We start from the raw sequence: 13,249 nt of genomic DNA, 5'->3' as shown, positions 1-13,249 counted from the left end.
AATTTCCCAATTCAGCATCTAAAACTGATTAAACATTTGCTGCAGGAGCTTAAAAAAAAATGATTGTGTAATTTTATTTTACATATACAAGCTAGATAAAAAATAAATTACAACCTCCTCTGGATGCTGAAAGTTTGGAGTCAAATCTTGTATAAGGCAAAGAAAATGGGGGTAATAATTAACCACTTCAGAGTTCATCAACAAATTAAAGTTTCCTGTCTCAAAGTTTCATGATTAAGCTATGAGGTCACTAACCATCTTGCAATTACCCACCATCTAACCAATCATCAACCCAAAGGCTACATTTCATAGTTCTTCATAGTCTCCCTTTTCAATTTAATATTTAAGAAAGAATAGAAATTAGAAAATATGAATTTACAGAGAGGAAAAAATAAGGGAAATGTTTAAAGTATTTTACAAGGCATTTGGCCCACCTAAAACTACTATGTGTTTTTGGCTCTCACAGCTTATAATGGGCGTCTAAGTAGTTTCCTTATGGTGTGAACAAGGTGGGCAAAGGAGTGGATTGGCCCACTTCCAGTTTGGCTGGTAACTCAACACATGGTCTGTCATACCAAAACCTCCTGACAGAAGACAAAGGGCAAGGTAAGGAGGATGCCAGCCTGAGAATCCCGGCAGCTCTGTAGTCAGAGATAGCTTAGGAGTAACTTGCACTAGAAAACAGGAACTTTGGAGTCCTTGAGCAAATTACCTACTGTCTTTGGCTTCTCGTCTGTGAAATAAGTACCCTTTCCTATCTGAAATCTGGAGGCTGGGCCCAGGACTTTTTTTTTTTTTTTTTTTTTGTGTGTGTGGTACGCGGGCCTCTCACTAAAAATATGGAACGCTTCACGAATTTGCGTGTCATCCTTGCGCAGGGGCCATGCTAATCTTCTCTGTATCATTCCAATTTTAGTATATGTGCTGCCGAAGCGAGCACTGGGCCCAGGCCTTTTGATCCTAGGCCACCCACTAAATGCCCTGTCCTGGGGCTTCCTCTTTCTAGATGGCAATGGCCCTCCAGCAGTGCACAGGCCGTCCATATCGGTGCTACTCAAAGGCCTGCCTAGCCCTTGGTTTTATAGCCTTGGAAAGAAAGGCCCAGGGGACCTACATTTCCAAATTTTACCTTTGGAAAATAACAAATAATGTATTAAAGAAATACCTGGGGACTTCCCTGGTGGTCCAGTGGTTGGGAGTCCACCTTCCAATGCAGGGGATGCAGGTTCCATCCCTGGTCAGGGAACTAGGATCCCACATGCCATGGGGAAACTGGGCCCACGTACCACAACTACTGAGCCTGTGTGTTCTAGAGCCCAAGCACCACAACTAGAGAGAAGCCTGCACCCTGCAATGAAGAGCCCGCGTGCCTCAACGAAAAGATTCTGCATGCCACAAATAAGATCCTACGTGCTGCAACTAAGACCCAATGCAGACAAATAAATAAAAGAAATACCTGAAAAGAATCTAAATGCAAATCCATCTGATACACATATTTGTCTGCCAGTAACACCCGTTACCAGATGGCTTCCAAAACACCATTTCAAAAGTTGGCAAATGGCAACCTGAAGAGCATCAGGTCCTAGTCTCCTCACAGCTGAAGAAGGCAGCATGAGCTCTAACAGCTCCATCAGGAAGACATCGAAAGCAAATTTGGGCTGAGATGACCAGCCAAATCCAAGTTTCACTACCTCCATTCTTTGGAAAGAGAACTCAGCTGCTGCCAAAGAGAGTTCCAGCCACGAGGATGCACCTCAAGACATTCACCCACAAGGAGAGTGAGGCTACCACACCACTCCGCCATCCCCACCCCAGGCCCACCGCAGCAGGGACATGCAGCCTCCGACAGCTGAGTCTCCTGAAGCACTTCCTGACGTCCTGGCTGCCTCTGACTGCCTCACAGACTAGGGCTTATCCAGCGAACCTCTCTCTTCACTTGGAATGAGACTCGAATTGTGGTCTGACAGTTCTCTCAGCCTTTCCTAGCTCCTTTCCTAACTCCTTTTATGCAGACATTTCCCCTAATAATATCCTTGCACTTCTAGTCCCGTCTTGGCATCTGCTTCTCAGAGGTCGAGACAACATGTCATTCATCCACACATTCATTCACTCAAAGAATGTTCACTGAGTGCCTATGATGTTCCTGACACTTGTCAGCGGCCCTACAGGACTTCAAGGTCTCACGTTCCCAGCCCTGCCCCTCAGAGTCATGAACTGCTTCCCTCTCTTTGGTTTTTACCATGTGCTGGGCATGGAGCTGAGAGCACATCACAGGCCTTAGCTAATTTGCTTTATTCTTGTTTCATGGTAAAGGAAACTGAGACCTAGACAGATTGTTGCCAGGGTCTTCCCTGACAGGGCCAGCTTTTTTACTCTAAAACTCATGTTTGATACCATTAGCCTTGACATATCTCCCCAGTTTGGCTGACAGCCCTGAGCACTTTTTTTCTGGTTCATGAGGGCCAGGGAAACAACTTACTTCAGAGCATTCACAGTCTTACACGTTAGTAGTGATGCTGTTTAACTCATGTAGAAGCGGAGGTCCCTCACCCAGTGCGAGTTTCCAGCTCATCTTCGCTATGACAAAGAAGACAAGAGAGGATGGACAAAGCCCTCGGCTTCTCTGCTTTTCACCACCACAGCCCAGCTCTGGCAAACTGTTGGAAGGTGGCCACATACACCCAAGGCTTCTCCCAGAGGCCGGCCAGGCTCACTGGAGGGTCAGCCTCACCAATGCACATGTCATCCAAGAGCAGCCTTCTGCAGGCTAATGCAAACTTATACCGTGATCTCCAAGGTCAGCTACGGTGTCCTCTACACTTGACCCAAGTGTGCCAAGGTCCAGGGAAGGAATGGGCTGAGACTCAGGCAGGTTCTCTGAAGCTGAGTCATCAAATTCCTTGCAGAAGGTAATGAACAATTCATGAGAAGCTGATCAGAGGAAACAGCATTACCACAAATGAAACCATATTCTTGTTTAGAAGATGACTTAGAAACAAAAGCCCACCTAATCCTTTCCCTTAAACATGATAACATTTTCAAATCTCAAGAAGGCAGCTTGGAATGAGAGGAACAGCTCTGAATTAACTTGGCAGGTGACCTTGGGCAAATCATATAACCTCCCTTTGCCTGAGTGTCAGAGTCATGGTGAGGGTGAGGCAGGCAGGATGTCCAGCCCTACTCAGCTTCCTCATCTCAAGACTAGAGGTGCTGGCTTCAATAATGTCTTTTAAAGCTCTCCTCCAGCTTTAAAAGCTCTGTGATTCTATGAATTTCAATTTCCTAAGAGAAAGAGATCTAAGAGGTGACATGAAAAAGTTTCCACTTCAAAAAAATAAAAGTTAAACTTCTCAAATGTTTCAATAGGCATGTCAACTAATCACTCTGTGTGTGTGTGTGTGTGTGTGCGTGTGCGTGTGTGTGTGTGTGTGTGTGTACTTGCCACCCAGAGCTAATGCTGAATTGACCTGTTTTCCTGGGTAAATGGCTTTCATGGAGAACTATTCCAAGAGCATCTTCATATCAAAAGGAGAAAGTTCAAACTAATCTTAAATGAATAAGTAAAACATAGCTGTGCTACACCGTGATGTGGCATCTGTGGAAATACAGTCATAAAATATTTTTAAGAAGTCCATTTTTTGTACTGTATAATAATCGTTGCAGGAGGTGAACCTGGCTCCAAATTTCAAAGGGTCACTGATAGTGCAAAAAGCAGAGACTGCACGAAATGTGCCTCTGTGTGCACTTCAGAAATTATTTGACAACAAGTATTTAGACTCTCAGTTGACTTTGATTTTCTGAGGTTCTCTTTGAAGAGAACAGAATTGTTATAATTGCTTCTCTTAGAAGGAGCAAGACTTGATCTGCTCTTTGATCCCCAGGACTGTTTCACATTTGGAGGCCTGATCTGCCACACAATTTTCACAGAAACCATCACACCTGCATACACCCCAGGATAAAAGAAAGACTGGGCTTAGTGTGTGCATCGTGGTATCTAGTTGTTTTAAGCTACCATCCTTTAAAGAAATGGTGCCAACATGATTCCACAGTCAACTACGCTTCAAGATTTCAAAGCCCAAATTCAGTGGAGCAGAAAATGCCTTCCAGTGTAAAAGGCCCCATCAGTCAGGTTCTGAAAAACAAAGCAAGCCACTCTCCTAAACGCCTCAAAGAATTGTTAAAACATTTAAGAGGTGACACAGCCAGCCTGTCTCTCCGCTAACTGTGTTTCTATCTCCTACAACTGCTTTTGAAATATAATGAGGTTTGCTTCAGCCAGCCAGACAGAAGGAAGAGGACTAAAGAACAGAGCCCCAGCGAGAGGAGGAAGAAATTCAACCACAAATGTGCATCTGGGCAGACGGGAATGTGTGCCTCTTCCTTCTTTCCTTCTTAATCATGTTTTTCTTTAGCCTCTTGCATCCAATTAAGCCAGCTTATTTCTCACATTGTATTTCATCTTTTTCAGCTCACTGATGCCTTTCCATGAGATGTCTAGACCCTTCAGTTTATTTGCAAAGTATCAGCTCCCCCTCCTTGGTTCTCTGAATATATTACGCCTGCCTCACTCCTGTGCCTGTGAATGTGATCAGACTGGTCTCCTCTCTGCCTGGCCTCCTCTCTCCAACCTCCTCCAGGGGTAACAAGAAAGCCTTCCCTCAGGTTGCCCCTCCTTTTCTTCAATTTCCATTAAATGCTCTTTTTTCCTAAAGAGATTATAGGAAGGTCCACTCATCATGGCTTTTCCAGATCCTCCTTCATCTGAAGCTGCTTTCAAGAACCCCAATTTCTGTCCATTACTAATCAGTGTGCGGTCCTGGCCCAGCAGCATAGGAATCACCAGGGACTTTGTTAGAAATGCAGCATCCCAGGACCCACCTCAGACCAGCCAAATCAGAATCTACTTTTCAACAAGACCAAGAGGTGATTCAGGTACATTTTAAAGTTTGAGAAGCATTGCTAGAAAACGTAAGAATTTGGAGAAGGGCTAGTAGGCTGAGGTCAAAGACGGTTCTCCTGAAGAGGCGGTGACATTTGAAAGAGAGAAAGTGGGATGCTACTGACGGGTCAGAGGGAAATGGCTGATGTAACTGCACAAAGGAGGGCGAGAGACCTGTGGTGTTGAACAACGCTGCGCACTGGGCAGAATCAGCCCAGGGAGGGTCTTCTCTTCAAGAGCCAGGGGCTGCCTGGAGCACTTCCTGCCTACATCAATATGCAACTTAGGAAACTTGCTTCTGGAAAGCTCAGAACCAAAGATGTTGGTGATACTGAATCTTACATGACCAAAGAATGAACCACCATCTCTGGTCAAGACAGCGGCAGGCACCTCCCTCCTGCCTTTGCTCCTTGCTGATGGACGGGGGTGGAATTGGGAGAAACTAGGCAGACACTGTGGAGGTTATGAGTTCGGACTTCATAAAATCTCTGTGAAATCCTCACTTTCCTCATTTGAACTGGGCCAAGATCTGGACTCCCTTGTTCTGTAGGATAATATAGAGCTAATAAAACCTTAAGTGACTTTAGGATCCCCCAAGGGCCCTAATTTATAGAAGGGACAAGACCTCATACAGTGTTGTTGCTTCACACTAATAGTAATCATATTGGAAATGAAAAAGAACACAGAAATGATTACTTTTAAGGCCAATGAAGAAAAGCAAAGAAGTTAAGTAAGTTATCAGACATTAAAATGTAAGATCATACTTGAAACTACATTTTTATTTGCCATATGCTAACTTTAAGAATAAAGTTATTTAGGCTTTATAAAACAAAATATTATCACGTCTGTACTTCTCAATTTCCAATCTCTGGGGGTAAAATCCCTTAGAAGCAGGGGACCCTGAGCATTCCAGAAAAATGTCCTGGTTTTTATCAGCTGATTAAACAAGTATTTTACATATATTAACAAATGCAGAATTCTTATCATCATGCCAGACTCTTGTTGGGGATGTGAGGGAATCTGCAGTCTCAATCCTGAGGGGAAGATGACCTACCTCCACAAGTCACCACTTCAGGGCCTCGAAAGTATCTGGAGAGCTGAAGGAGGGTGCTCAGTGTTTGCAGGGGGCTTGGTGGTGTCAAGACCCTTCCCCGAGTAGGGGTCTGACACTGCTGCCCCTCAGCTGGCAACTTCTCCACCCTAAGGTTCTGTGAGCAGGAACCATCCCACCCCTACACCTCTGAGGCCAGCCTCCCTGGGAGTAAGAGATGGTGGAGAACAGGGGTTGGGATGGAGCAGCGTCAGCACCCACATACTGTCTGCTAAAGGGCCTGATGGACAGAGACTCCTAAGGTCAATGTAGGCTGGGTCCCCATCTGCTCCAACTTTGGGTTTTCAGAACTCTAAAGCACTCCCAACCACTAAGTAATTGAGAAAAGTGGATCACCAATCAGAGGGAGGCAGAAAACAACATTCCCATGCTCTGCCTTGTCTGCGAGTGAGCTCTGCCCAGGGCTCCGGCACACCCCAGGGTGCAGAGCCCCGTGATTACTGAGCTACAGTAGAATGAGCATCCCCAGACCTCAGGGATCATCCCCACAGCCTCAGGGGCTTGGTTCTTCCTGCTAAAGGAAAGAATCTCCCTCAGATACAGGGATGACCAATGAACAAACAACCAGAATTTGAGACAATAAAGTTTTCCATAAAAAGGACTCCTTCCCAAATTGTTTTTACCAAAGAGCTAGGAGGTTGGTGTTGATGTCTATTATCCAAATACAACCCTGAAGAAAGACTACCTTAAGTATCAAAGTCCACACCAAGGTCAATGAAGATATTTTTAACCATTAGGGGATGGTATTCAGAGGCTTGGGATGCAGAGGACATGAATTTGGGGTGCATTTCATGTGAGTCTGCAACGCTATTATTGGATATGTATGATAATTCTCCAAAGTTTGAAAGGGGTTATTAACACAACGCACGATGATATGGACGGGAGACAGAAAATAAAGAGGGAAAGAACGGAAAATAAGACAGAAAAAGAACAGTGGACGAAAGAAGTAAAGCAACAATAGCACGGCTGAAATTCAAAATTAGATAGACACACATTTGTTCTTCAAAGTCATACTTTTAACTCTTCAGTTGTTCATTCAATGCAGATTAAGTCATCCTTACACAGCAGGCACTTGGTACAGCTGCTTTGAATTTGTGCCATCACTAATTGTTGGCCTACGTTCTAAAACAAATCCCAGTCCAGCCTGGAATTGGGCAGAGTTGGTCTGGATGCTTTTTTTCCCTACCTTGTCCCTTTTACTACCCAACTGGCCCCATGAATCTGAAGAATCTGAGGCAAGAAAAGGTCTTTTGTAAAATTTAAAACAGAAGCGCACTCACGTGGAGCACGTCCACAGTCAGCTGCTGCAAGTTCCGAGATCTCAGTTCTTGCATTTGTTTGTTGTTTTCTTCATATTTTTCTTCCAAAAGCTTTCTGCATAAAGTGAACATAGAAAAAGAGCTGCAATTTGCTAAAACCACATCTACGTTACACAAGTGTGATCCCTGTTTCAAAAGGCAGACTGGGGTGTAGGGCAGCCAGGCCTGTGGTCTCTCCCTCATCACGCGAGTGCGGTGCAGCCCCACTCGATTTTCCTTTAAAGCATGCAGGATGCTGGCTCTTTGTTCACCCTCAAGAACCCAGAACTCAGGGGAAGAGGGTGGTGCCATTCCTGTGTGCTCTCGGCCTGTGCTGACAAAGGACAGGAGTGTGTCTCTGATGCTCAGGAGAGAGCCCAACACATATGAATAACTGGGTAACAAACCCATAGATGTGGAAAACAGACCTGCATTTCAAAGAATTTATGGAAAAGAATATGAGAGCCACTGTGAAGGGGAATTTTTCTCAGACATTTTCTGTTTCCTCTACAATAGAAGAGTTGAATTTAATAGACCTGCTATTAAACTGGAGGAAAGATTTGCATTCTTGTGATTACTTGTACGCTAATTTATACTTAGATTTCTTGAAAAATCACTGAATATCCCTGTAGTCAAATTTTCTTGTCTATAACGTGGGTACATTATAACCCTCATGACAATGGAGTCATTTTCTACCTAAAACACATGACCTTTCTCAAATCCTAGAAACAATAATCAAAACCGCTCCAGTGCAATTCATTCATAAAATCAAGAACAAACTTATTTAAAAATCATTCCCTTTAATAACAAAAATATTAAATGCCATGAGGTAGATCTATGACTTTTTTCATATTAAAAATAGTTTTAATTTGAAAAATAAATTGTAATGTGCAAGTTGTTAAATTGCCTTTTTAGTCTGTTCCTGTCAGAGATTTAATTTTCCTTTCACCCTTAACCAATGACATGAACCATGGTACCCTGGAAATATCGCCATTCCTGAGGTGTTAGAAATAGACCTGGGACTGTGAGTTGATGTAACAGTCCAAACAACTTTCTTGACTATATTTCTTCAGCAAAATCCACACTTAGTGGTGTACTGGTTTGCACATATCTTCCAACTGAACACTGAATGATATCACATTGGACAGATTTGAGTTTCAGGTCTTTTTTTGTCCCTCTAATTCTTTGTTGGGGCTTCTAAGACACCAAAAAATTGGCAGAGGAAGAAAGAAGAAGAAAAATTAGGCAGTTGGGTCACATACCAGCTGAAAAATCAGTCTTTGAGAAATTGGGAGTTTTGGGCTCTTTGGAACCCCATTTTCATGTGTAAACTCTAAACACTTGTGATCTCTCACACCAGCAGCATGCCCAGAGCAGACTGTGAAGGGCTTTACCTGACAAAACAGAGTTTTTTCCAGGCTCCTTCCTAAAGCCAGCAATTTCCTGCAGGTACACAGCAGCCAGGGCTCTGGGCAGAGGGGTTTAGCAAACACCTGGGGAGTGTGGACAGAATAGTGAGGCCACCTTATCACCCCCTCACGGTGCTGTGTACAGAAGGTGTCAACAACAAAGAGGCTTCGCCTGGAGGCTGACCTTATATTTTCATTCCTAATAACCTCCCTGATATTCAATCCTTCTTTTCACACAAGACTGAAAGCCTGCTATTAATAGTGCCTGGCATCCAATAACCATCTATGGCTCAATAACCATCTTTTGAGGGAATGAGTGAATGAATAAATGAATAAACTGATAAATATGTGCATTTTCTTGTTGTGGTTTTTGTTTTTCTTCAGCAAGTTCCTCTAGAGCCCTGGGAAGCAGCCCAGGGCCCAGGGCACTAAGGGAAGGTCACTTACTTTAGCTTCCTGGCCTCCTCATCAGCTGCCTGGACCTTCCTCAGCCACATCCTCTCTCGATGTCATTTTCTGTACCTCAGACAGCGTCCGCAGGGTCTGCAGGTGGATTTTTTCTGCCTATAGATAATAAAGATTCCCATGTGCAACCCATCCCAAACATGCTCAGAAAAATTAAACAAGTATTTTACAGAAGTATCATTACACTACTGAGAAGGGAAAAGCATCTCAAGACATGTCAAGTGAAAACTAATAAACTCTGGGTGGGTAATTAGCCAAGAAGGACTGTGGTTAATTGGCAATATTTTTTAAACTAGATTTTTGTTTAAAAGCAAATTATGTACTTTGCAAATTTCTGCTCATTTCATTGCCTATGATTGCTTTTCATAGTGCAAGACAAATTAGGATCTTGGCCATTAAGGAGTAAATAGACTGGCAGACTAATTCAACCATGTGGATAAGACACAATTTTTGAATTAGGCAGGATTTGAATCCCATCTCTACCACTCATTTGCTCTGTAGCCTTGGGCAAGTTACTGAATTTCTCTGAACCCCAGTTTTCTCATCCATAAAGAATGGGCTATCCTGAGTATTATATGAGATAATGTATGTACAGTGCCTGACATATAAAAGTATCCCAAAATGGTAGTATTATAATAGCTAAAAGTTATTGAATATGCCTTATCTTCTAGGCTTCATACAGTAGGTATTTTTATGGCAGCATGACATAGTGATTAATTGCACAGTTAAGAACATACTCTAGGTTCAAATCCTAGCTCCCAGGCTACATGCTGTATGCCTTTGGGCAAGTTACTTGACCTCTCTATGATTGTTTAAATAATAATAATAATAGTACCTACTTTGTAGGATTGTTGTGAGTTTAAATGAGTTAATTCATGCAAAGAGCTTATAACAGAGCAAAGCATATGGTCATTACCCCTGAAAATGTTAGCCAATATTATTCGAGAGCCTCTTTCTTCAGTTAAAGAAATGTGCTTACATTAACCATGTATTGAAAGGTCTGCAACCACATTCTCAATGGCATTTGCTTCTGTGCCTGGCTTGGTTAGGGCCCAATAGCGGAATGCCTTTTGCACTCAACTCCCTCCTTAAGAAACACTATGAGGCGGGGACAGGGAGGGAGGATAAAAATCCCCAAGCACAAGTAAAACAATTTTGTGATAAAAATCAACTTGTATGTAATCCACTGATAAATATTATAAACATGTATGTGGTAGATATGGGTGTATGTTTACACTTGTGTGAATACATAAAGGAATAGACTTAACTAGTCATCAAAATGGGGATCATCTCAGTGTGGCGAGATTTCAGTTGCTTTTTAACTATTTCTTTCATCTTTGGTATTGTCTGAATATTTTACATTAAAAATAGTATTGTTTCTTTAAGCAGAAATAAAGCTATTTTCATCTTTATATTTAGTGTACATAGGAGGGGACAATATGAAAAGTCTGGGGTATATTCATATACTTAGATTGAATAATTGTCAAAATACATATATTTATTAAATAAAAAACATTCAAATTTTAAAATGTGTAAGATGACCCCACTTACATTAAAATATATGTACACAGGAAAAAAAAAAAAAAGAAACACTATGAGGGCTTCCCTGGTGGTGCAGTGGTTGAGAGTCCTCCTGCCGATGCAGGGGACACGGGTTCATGCCCCGGTCCTGGAAGATCCCACATGCCGCGGCGCAGCTGGGCCCGTGAGCCATGGCAGCTGAGCCTGTACATCCGGATCCTGCGCTCCGCAACAGGAGAGGCCACAACAGTGAGAGGCCCGCATACCACAAAAAAAAGAAAGAAAGAAAGAAACACTGTGAGGAAACTGTAATGACCTCTGTAGGCAGTTCTCATCCCTCTGGAATACGGTTCAGACCAGAGCCTCCAGGGGCCATGCAGTTTTCAGGAATACACATGCTTTATTTTGTAAAACCAGATAGAGCCCCTCAAAACAGTCATAGATCTTGAAAATAACAGTGACGATTTGAAATCAATATCTCATAATGTGAAAGATCACCCGAAGAACTGGATTCAAGCACACTATAATTGTAAGCACAGTCAGGCAAACTGTTTCAAAACTGCAGTGCAAAATGATAGCTAAAGTTAGTCCAGTATTTTAAAAATAAGATACCTACTACTCTCACATATCTTGTTAATAAAATAAAATGAGAAGTTCCAGGCATTCCTGAAAAAAATAGGTAGTAACCCAAGAAAACTAGGTTATAGGGGCATGCCTAAAGATGTATCTCCTGAGTTGCAGGGTATTTTAACTGGAGATCATGCATTAAACAAAGACTGAATACCTTTGATGGACCAGTTCCCTCAGTTTGAATGTGGGGATGGAAAACAAACACGGCACAGTTGAGAAACCACTGGACTGGGGGTTAGAGAAGCATATTTGTGTAATTTGGCCTTGAAGATCAAGCTGATGAGGGCTACCATTCTCACTTCACTGCCCCGCACAGCTCTGGGAGGGACTGTCATTCTCATTGGAACAAAATTAAATAACATTTCTTCAGCAAAATTATAGATTTGGTCTTATCAGTGGTGCCCCCTGGAGTTGTGCAGTACACAGCCTGCACAGCTGTACATGGCTGTTCTGACATAACCTAGTATTCTGGGCTCTTGTAAGTTATGGCATAGAAATTTTGAATAGGTAGGAGAGACAAATGAGATCAGGAAAAAATTATGGCTCTTTGTGAAACACATTCTCTAGTTCTTATGTATATCTCAAGAAAGTAAATTTTGGCTTATTTTCAATTGTCCCAGGACTCTACAGTGTCAGCTTTTCAATAGATACTCTGCCAGTTCCTGTTAAACAACCAACGTGTGAAAGCCATTTATGCTTAATCTGAATGTTCATTAGCATAAATATCACTAAATGTTTGAGAGATGAATTTCTCTATATACTTACAATGCAACTGCAGAGCTACCCTGCAGATCTGTAAGCTGTGCAGAGGTTTAAACTTTTATGATTTCAATTTACTACCACCTGGGGCGAAGGACTTTGGCACGTCAAGTTACTGAAGCTCCTTAATTTCTTGGCAAGACTTAAGTGAATTCTAGGATACTCCATGCTGTCAGCTTAGCACTAATATTTTTTAAGACAAATGCATTTAACATTTACACTCAGTGGGCTTTTTAAAAACAAAACAATTACTTACACAGCATTAATTATATAAGCTGCCTCCTTCTGACGATTCAAATTCTTGTCTTCCAGGGTCATTTCCGAATATTGGCACATCAGGTGCTGAAAAAAAGAACAGCCGTAACATACCTTAAAGACTCTTCAGGGATGAAGAGGCATAAAATGACCAGTAGCCTTTTCTGATGTGTAGTACTACTGACCCGTGTCTGAGGCTTGAAATCAAACCCACTGGTAACCATTTTTCCTTCTGTAACAGGTCTAAAACATTACACAGCAGCTCCTGTGGGGTCAGGATCCTGTGCATCTTTCCAACTTCATATTGCTCTGCCTGCTCTCTTGCTCCCAGTCACCCAGCCACAGGCAGGCCTTCCCTCAGTTCCAAGAACACACAGTTCTCTCCCACCTCAGGGACTGTAGTGGACGATGTCTCTGCTCCCAGTGAAACCGAACAGGACCCTGTGAGGCTCCTGGGCAGGACCCTGTGAGCCTTTCTGTGTCCCCTATTTGTAGGGAATAGGCTTCAGCCTCCATGACTTTCCCTGAGTTCCAAAGGGCAGGTTCAAACAGTTGCTAATCAATGAAGGGAGGGAATGCAGAGAGAAGGGAGGAGCAGTTAAGAAACAATAGTGCAGCCTTGGGACAGGGTCCTGGTTCTGTCTCAAGGATACATATAACAATACCTTTGAGTTCTTCTGCAGAACAAAAACCCCCAACAAATGGAAGATGTTAACTACTTGATGAAGCATTCTTCATTCTAGAGAGAAAGTCAGATTTTGATAACCTGGAGAACCACAGAAGCTCATCAGGAGACCACCTGAGGCCAGATTAAAGGAGTGCAGGCCCTGCACACACCCTGATCCTTAACAGCAACCCTGCC

General features: G+C 42.8%; 1 protein-coding gene and 1 non-coding gene across 2 annotated transcripts in view; both read right to left on the bottom strand.

The window, feature by feature from the left end:
• Positions 1–833: 833 nt before the first annotated feature.
• On the bottom strand, positions 834–940 carry LOC117312283 (U6 spliceosomal RNA). Its single transcript, XR_004526539.1, has one exon. It is a non-coding gene; the product is annotated as a U6 spliceosomal RNA (small nuclear RNA).
• A 1,812-nt stretch (positions 941–2,752) lies between these two features.
• Positions 2,753–13,249, bottom strand: part of NEK11 (NIMA related kinase 11) — a 108,312-nt gene continuing 97,815 nt past the window's right edge. Inside the window, 6 exon segments of the mRNA XM_033856316.2 lie at positions 2,753–2,931; positions 5,994–6,147; positions 7,331–7,424; positions 9,205–9,264; positions 9,266–9,321; positions 12,391–12,474. Of these exon segments, the coding sequence (XP_033712207.1) occupies positions 2,768–2,931; positions 5,994–6,147; positions 7,331–7,424; positions 9,205–9,264; positions 9,266–9,321; positions 12,391–12,474 (612 nt within the window). The 3' untranslated portion in view covers positions 2,753–2,767.

The sequence above is a fragment of the Tursiops truncatus genome, chromosome 4 (genome assembly GCF_011762595.2).
Source record: "Tursiops truncatus isolate mTurTru1 chromosome 4, mTurTru1.mat.Y, whole genome shotgun sequence".
In the NCBI taxonomy this organism is placed as follows: Eukaryota; Metazoa; Chordata; class Mammalia; order Artiodactyla; family Delphinidae; genus Tursiops; species Tursiops truncatus.
Note: the sequence above shows the minus strand (reverse complement) of the source record. Positions and strands in the feature narration are given on the sequence as shown.